Source organism: Petromyzon marinus (assembly GCF_048934315.1).
Source record: "Petromyzon marinus isolate PM22_M1 ecotype Great Lakes invasive population chromosome 70 unlocalized genomic scaffold, UKy_Petmar_22M1.pri1.0 chr70_unloc.1, whole genome shotgun sequence".
Classification (NCBI taxonomy): domain Eukaryota; kingdom Metazoa; phylum Chordata; class Hyperoartia; order Petromyzontiformes; family Petromyzontidae; genus Petromyzon; species Petromyzon marinus.
Genome location: NW_027422603.1, coordinates 487,868 through 496,201, shown reverse-complemented (window position 1 = coordinate 496,201; position 8,334 = coordinate 487,868). Strand labels below are relative to the sequence as shown.

The following is an 8,334-nucleotide window of genomic DNA, read 5'->3' as shown; positions in this document are numbered from 1 at the left end:
TGATGAAGGCCGCTTGTGTTGTGGCCGAAACGTCGTGAGAATATTATTGTGTTATTTTATTTTATCAATTTATTATTTTATTCTCATTCTACGTGACTTTACCGAAAGAACCAAAGAAGATGTACCAGATATTAGTTTCTGTATTTTATGTGCCGTGCCAAATCTGACTCAGATGTTTAGTTTTCCCCCAAAATTTTGCAAGATTATCAGTTACTCCTGCAATGTATGATAATCTAATAGCTTAAATTACTTGGTCAGTTTCAATGGTCGTGTTATTTGATTTGGTTTAGGTATTTGGTGCCCAGTTGATTTGTGCATCATTGTAACCGTTCAATTGCAGCGCTTCTTTAACGTGTTTAATTTCACTTCTCAGACAATCACCATCTCACACTTTCTTAAACCGATGTACGAGCGTCTTTTGATGAGAGATTATTTCTGTGCAGGGTGATGGTGTGACTCTGCATTTCAGAGGAGGCGTCAGCTGTGCATTTTCCTTTAGTAAAGTTATTTCGCCATTTTGGCCACGCCCGACCAGAGCAGAGCATCCAGAAATGGGAGGGTGCTGTTAATTTCCACCTCCATGATGAACTGGATGGATGGATGGATTTTACGAGTCGAGATGATTTGTAGATTTGTTACGTGTATCTTTGCCGTGTGGCCAGACCACAAATGTGTCATCCACATATCTAAACCAAGCAGAGGGGTTTAGTGTGCTTGCAGTTATTGCTTTGGCTTCAAAATCTCCCATGGACAAATTCGCAATCACAGGCGACAAAGGAGGGCCCATTGCTGCTCCTATCAAGTAATTTAATCGGCTAGTTGACCAGAACCCTTGTGATCAGAGAAGTCGCAACAAAACTGCGTTCAACAACCACCACAACCACCTCGACACTGTTCAACCACCACAGCCGCCACCACCACCACCACCACCACAGGCAGGCACACACAGACACGCACAGGCATACACACACACACAGACACACAGGCACACGCAGGCACACGCAGACACACACATACACGCGCAGGCACACACAGACACGCACAGGCACGCACACACACACACACAGACACACAGGCACACGCAGGCATACGCAGACACACACAGACACGCGCAGGCACACACAGACACGCACAGGCACGCACACACACACACACAGACACACAGGCACACGCAGGCATACGCAGACACACACAGGCACACACAGACACACAGGCACACGCAGGCACACACAGGCACACACAGACACGCACAGGCACGCACACACACAGACACACAGGCACTCACAGACACACACAGACACACACAGGCACGCACACGCACAGGCACGCACGTTAAGGGAAGCGATGTAGGTTTTTATTATTATTGGGCTTTACAAATACACAGAAGAGAGTTTGTGTAAAAACACACGCAGACGACGCCAACTCTGTGATGGCAACAACATCATCGTCGTCGTCGTCAACATCGCAAACGGATCAGTTGCGTGCAACTAAATCCGGTTGCGTGCAAGTAAAATTGGTTGCATCCAACCAAAAATCGGCTCGCGTTGAAAGCTAAATCGGTTGCTTGCAACTCAGTCGCCCGCAACCGAATCGGTTATTCGACTCTCGTTGCTCGCAAGCAGATCAGTTGCATGCAACCGAATCGGTTATTTGGCTCTGTTGGGCACAAGAAGATCGGTTGCGTGCAACTAAATCGGTGGCACCAATCCGGTCGCCCGCAACCCGGATCGGTTACTCAACTCTGTTGCGTGCAAGCGAATCGGTTATATTCTTGGTCCTCTCGGTAAAGTCACTTTAAGAGAAGGGAAATGAAACAATAGAATAGAATAAAATTCTCACGACGTTTCGGCCACAACGCAAGCAGCCTTCCTCAGGTGAAGAAACTGAGCTGTCGGAAAGACGGCGCTCCAAATGGACACCGCCAAGCTTGGCAGCGTCTTTTTAAAACTCCTTGTGGAGTGACTAACCCCACATCTGCATCTGTCATCAATATGCTAAATCCTTCTGTTGATATGTAGACTCCTTGGTCAAGGCTCTCTGCTCCTCCACCCCCCCCCCCCAGCTTAAAAGACGCTGCCAAGCTTAGCGGTGTTCATTAGGACGCCGTCTTGCCGACAGTTCTGCTCCTTCACCCGAGGACGACTGCTGCTTGCATTGTGGCCGAAACGTCGTGAGAATTTAATAGTTTTATTTTTTTTATTTAAAGCTTTCGTGACTGCAGTAATTCATAATGTTAGTTCTTTCGGTAAAGTCACGTTGAAGGGAAACAACAAAATAATAAAATATATATATAAAACAATAAAATTCTCACGACGTTTCGACCACACGGTCGCCTTCAGGTGTGTTGGTTTGCATAAATTTATTTATTTTTAAACGGTGTATTTATTTATTTATAAAAAATAAATCAATTTATGCAAACCAACACACCTGAAGGCGACCGTTTGTGTTACGGTCGAAACGTCGTGAGAATTTTTATTGTTTTATATATTTTATTTTTTTGTTGTTTCCCTTCAACGTGACTTTACCGAAAGAACTAAGAATATGAATATAGTTTTATCTTTTTTATTTAATTATTTCCCATCTAAAGTGACTTCACCGAAAGAACCGAGAATATGAATCCCTGCAGTCACGAACGCTTTAAATCAAAATTTAAGCAAATCGGTTGCGTGCAACTAAATCGGTTGCGTGCAACTAAATCGGTTGCACACCCCGGTTGCCTGCAACCGCATAATCGTCGTTGCAATGGCAGCATGGAGGTACGGAGAACGGGAACAAAGGATGCAACGACAAGAAGCAGTTCTACAGAAATGAGTTTGTCAATCGAGATGATAATTTAAAAGTGCAGTGTAGCTCCAAGTGGCTTCCAAATACCGGAAGGAAGAGACCCACAGAGACCCACAGAGACCTACAGAGACCCACAGAGACCCACAGAGACCCACAGAGACCTACAGAGACCTACAGAGACCCACAGAGACCCACAGAGACCTACAGACTCACGTATAACCACAGAGACCCACAGAGACCTACAGAGACCCACAGAGACCCACAGAGACCTACAGACTCACGTATAACCACAGACCCACAGAGACCCACAGAGACCTACAGAGACCCACAGAGACCTACACAGACCCACGTATAACCACAGAGACCCACAGAGACCCACAGACTCACGTATGACCAGAGACCCACAGAGACCCACAGAGACCTACAGAGACCCACAGAGACCCACAGACTCACGTATAACCACAGAGACCCACAGAGACCCACAGAGACCTACAGAGACCTACACAGACCCACAGACTCACGTATAACCACAGAGACCCACAGAGACCTACAGAGACCTACAGAGACCCACAGAGACCCACAGAGACCTACAGAGACCTACAGAGACCCACAGAGACCTACAGACTCAGGTATAACCACAGAGACCCACAGACACCTACAGAGACCCACAGAGACCCACAGATTCACGTATAACCAGAGACCCAGAGACCCACAGACTCACATATAACCATAGAGACCCACAGAGACCCACAGACTCACATATAACCATAGAGACCCACAGAGACCCACAGAGACCCACAGACTCACATATAACCATAGAGACCCACAGACTCACGTATAACCATAGAGACCCACAGAGACCCACAGACTCACATATAACCGCAGAGACCCACAGAGACCCACAGAGACCCACAGACTCACGTATAACCAGAGACTCATAGAGACCCACAGACTCACATATAACCATAGAGACCCACAGACTCACATATAACCATAGAGACCCACAGACTCACATATAACCATAGAGACCCACAGAGACCCACAGAGACCCACAGACTCACATATAACCACAGAGACCCACAGACTCACATATAACCATAGAGACCCACAGAGACCCACAGACTCACATATAACCATAGAGACCCACAGAGACCCACACTCATATGTACGTTGAACTTTTTTGCACACTGCGTAGCAAACCGCTGCTAATCGAAGGTGCGTGGAGGGGGGGGGGGAGGGGGATAACAAACCAAACACAAAGAGCAGCTCTAAATCACAATTTAAAAGTGCATCGGAGCTCCCAATGGCTGCCTCATATAGGAAGAGAGCGTTCCAGACGGCCGCAGAAGCGCCGCGCGATGCCGATCCGCCGGCCACCACCTTCGTCTGACGGTTATCCAAAAGCCGCCGCTGCCATACAGCGGCGGAGAGAGAGAGAGAGAGCGTGGTGGTGATTGTAGCACCGCTGCGGCTACAATCACCACCACGCTCTCTCTCCGCCGCTGCCATACAGCGGCGGAGAGAGAGAGAGAGAGCGTGGTGGTGATTGTAGCACCGCTGCGGCTACAATCACCACCACGCTCTCTCTCCGCTGCCATACAGCGGCAGAGAGAGAGAGAGAGAGCGTGGTGGTGATTGTAGCACCGCTGCGGCTACAATCACCACCACGCTCTCTCTCCGCTGCCATACAGCGGCGGAGAGAGAGAGAGAGAGAGCGTGGTGGTGATTGTAGCACCGCTGCGGCTACAATCACCACCACGCTCTCTCTCCGCTGCCATACAGCGGCGGAGAGAGAGAGAGAGAGAGCGTGGTGGTGATTGTAGCACCGCTGCGGCTACAATCACCACCATGGTCTCTCTCCGCTGCCATACAGCGGCGGAGAGAGAGAGAGCGTGGTGGTGATTGTAGCGCCGCTGCTGCGGCTGTGGCTACAATCACCACCACGCTCTCTCTCCGCTGCCATACAGCGGCGGAGAGAGAGAGAGAGCGTGGTGGTGATTGTAGCGCCGCTGCTGCGGCTGTGGCTACAATCACCACCACGCTCTCTCTCCGCTGCCATACAGCGGCGGAGAGAGAGAGAGAGCGTGGTGGTGATTGTAGCGCCGCTGCGGCTACAATCACCACCATGGTCTCTCTCCGCTGCCATACAGCGGCGGAGAGAGAGAGAGAGAGCGTGGTGGTGATTGTAGCGCCGCTGCGGCTACAATCACCACCATGGTCTCTCTCCGCTGCCATACAGCGGCGGAGAGAGAGAGAGAGAGCGTGGTGGTGATTGTACTTTGGGGTGCGTGTGCGTGGGATAAAGACGTCATCGTTGATCCCCATCCAGCAGCGGATAGACCACGGTAATGATTGCACTGAGACACAGTTGGGGGGGGGGGGGAGATGTGGGATACACGTGGGATAGAGACATCATCATCATCATAAATGTGATGTCTCTACCACGTGATGATGACATCTCTACCACGTGATGATGATGATGATGATGTCTCTACCACGTGATGATGATGTCTCTACCACGTGATGATGATGATGTCTCTACCACGTGATGATGATGTTGTCTCTACCACGTGATGATGTCTCTACCACGTGATGATGATGATGTCTCTACCACGTGATGATGATGATGATGTCTCTACCACGTCATGATGATGATGATGTCTCTACCACGTGATGATGATGATGATGTCTCTACCACGTGATGATGATGAGGTCTCTACCACGTGATGATGATGATGTCTCTACCACGTGATGATGATGATGTCTCTACCACGTGATGATGATGATGTCTCTACCACGTGATGATGATGATGTCTCTACCACGTGATGATGATGATGTCTCTACCACGTGATGATGATGATGTCTCTACCACGTGATGATGATGATGTCTCTACCACGTGATCATGATGTCTCTACCACGTAATGATGATGATGTCTCTGCCACGTGATGATGATGACGATGATGTCTCTGTCACGTGATGATGTCTCTACCACGTGATGATGATGACGATGGTGTCTCTGTCACGTGATGATGATGTTTCTACCCGACATACCCCACATGTTCCTCTCTCTCTCCGTCTCTCAGCGTGAACCATCACCACGGGGTAGAAACAGCGGGGGTAGACACAGCGGGGGTACACGGGGGTGGGTACGTCCCCATCACCACGGGGTAGACACACGGGGGTAGACACAGCGGGGGTACACGGGGGGTGGGTACGTCACCATCACCACGGGGTAGACACACACGGGGGTAGACACACGGGGGTAGACACAGTGGGGGTACACGGGGGGTGGGTACGTCACCATCACCACGGGGTAGACACACGGGGGTAGACACAGCGGGGGTACACGGGGGGTGGGTACGTCACCATCACCACGGGGTAGACACACACGGGGGTAGACACACGGGGGTAGACACAGTGGGGGTACACGGGGGGTGGGTACGTCACCATCACCACGGGGTAGACACAGCGGGGGTAGACACAGCGGGGGTACACGGAGGTGGGTACGTCACCATCACCACGGGGTACATGGCGGTGGTACACGAGGGGTGAAGAGGCGATGAGGGTGGTGGATGACGGTGATGGAGCGATGAGGGAAGGGCAGCAGGTCGCGACCTCTTGACCACGGTGACCTTCAGTTGGCAGAGGTCACCTGGGGGAGCTCGCTGGTAGAAAAACTGCGGACAGAATAAGTGAGTGAGTTAGTGTGTGTATGAGTGTGTATGAGTGTCTGTGTGTGTGTATGAGTGTGTGTGTGTATATGAGTGTGTGTGTGTGTATATGAGTGACTGTGTGTGTATATGAGTGTGTGTGTATGAGTGTGTGTGTATGAGTGCCTGTGTGTGTATATGAGTGCCTGTGTGTATATGAGTGACTGTGTGTGTGTATGAGTGTGTGTATGAGTGTGTGTGTATGAGTGTGTGTGTATGAGTGCCTGTGTGTGTATATGAGTGCCTGTGTGTATATGAGTGACTGTGTGTGTGTATGAGTGTGTGTATGAGTGTGTGTGTATGTGTGTGTGAGTGTGTGTATGAGTGTGTGTGTATGAGTGTGTGTGTGTATGAGTGTGTGTGTGTATGAGTGTGTGTGTGTATGAGTGTATGTGTGTGTGTGCGTGTATATGAGTGTGTGTGCGTGTATATGAGTGTGTGTGCGTGTGTATGAGTATGTGTGTGTGTGTATGAGTGTGTGTGTGTATGAGTGAGTGTGTATGAGTGAGTGTGTATGAGTGAGTGTGTATGAGTGAGTGTGTATGAGTGAGTGTGTATGAGTGAGTGTGTGTGTGTGTATTACTGTGTGTGTATGAGTGTATGTGTGTGCATGAGTGTATGTGTGTGTGTATGAGTGTATGTGTGTGTGTATGAGTGTATGTGTGTGTATGAGTGAGTGTGTATGAGTGAGTGTGTATGAGTGAGTGTGTATGAGTGTGTGTGTGTATGAGTGAGTGTGTATGAGTGTATGTGTGTGTATGAGTGTGTGTGTGTATGAGTGAGTGTGTATGAGTGAGTGTGTATGAGTGTGTGTATGTGTGTATGAGTGAGTGTGTGTATGAGTGTATGAGTGTGTATGTGTGTGTATGAGTGTGTGTGTGTATGTGTGTGTGTGTATGAGTGTGTGTATGTGTGTATGAGTGAGTGTGTGTATGAGTGTGTGTGTGAGTGAGTGTGTATGAGTGACTGGCTGCTTTGGGTACGTGGTCCAGACCTCCCCAGAGACCCTGGCTGACAGAGGAGGTGTTGAGGATGGTTGAGAAAAAGCGACAGGCCCACTGTCATCGGCTACAGAATCCCATGTCAGAGAATGAGGCTTAATGCAGCCTTCGCTCGGAGGTTCGGAGAACCGTGAGGCGCTGCAAGGATGGGTGGTGGTCGCGGGTTACTGAGGAGATGGAGTCTGCCTCAGTGGCCCGCGATCACAAATCTCTATTTAACTCCATCAAAAAAGTAACCTGCAGCGCCACACCTATTACCATCATTAGGAGAAAAAACGGTGATCCAATCGCCGACCCCCAGGAACAGGTTTGCAGATTTGCTGAGCATTTCTGTGAGGTCCTGGGGGAGGGAAAATCCCTCAGCCAGGAAAACATCGTGGCACAAAGTGAGGATGACCCTGCTGAGTCTGCGGTGCCTCAAATATTGGAAGAAGTCACCCCCTGTGAGTGGCTGGCTGAGGTGCCATCTGTTGAGGAAGTACTGAAGGCGATCCGGAGTCTGAGACCAGGAAAGGCAGCGGGCAGAGATGATCTCCCAAGCGAAATGCTGAGGGAGGGTGGCGTTTGTGCACAGTCTGCCCTATATGACATCATAACAACAGTCTGGATCACTGGACAGGTTCCGCAGGATTGGAAGGATGCCCTGGTGGTCCCCCTCTTTAACAAGGGGGACCGCACAGACTGTAACGACTTCAGGGGCATCTCACTCCTCAATGTGCCGGGAAAGGTCCTGGCAAGGATTATTCAACATCGCCTTGCCAGGCACGCTGAGGAGAGGCTTGTGGAGCCCCAATGCGGTTTCAGGAAAGAGGATTTGTGAGGAGCTCACAAATCCT

At 50.0% G+C, this 8,334-nt stretch overlaps 1 protein-coding gene across 6 annotated transcripts in view; it reads right to left on the bottom strand.

Annotated features, from left to right (window-relative positions):
• Nucleotides 1-1,332: 1,332 nt before the first annotated feature.
• LOC116957150 (serine/threonine-protein kinase 25-like) overlaps nt 1,333-8,334 on the bottom strand; it is a 107,841-nt gene continuing 100,839 nt past the window's right edge. For 2 of the 6 annotated variants that reach the window (XM_032979115.2, XM_032979116.2), the window contains exon 12: nt 1,333-6,464. In XM_032979115.2, coding sequence (XP_032835006.1) covers nt 6,422-6,464 — 43 coding nt within the window. In that variant the 3' untranslated portion in view covers nt 1,333-6,421. The remainder of the gene's footprint in view (nt 6,465-8,334) is intronic. The other 4 variants (XR_012931582.1, XR_012931580.1, XR_012931581.1 and 1 more) reach the window with 4 other exon arrangements.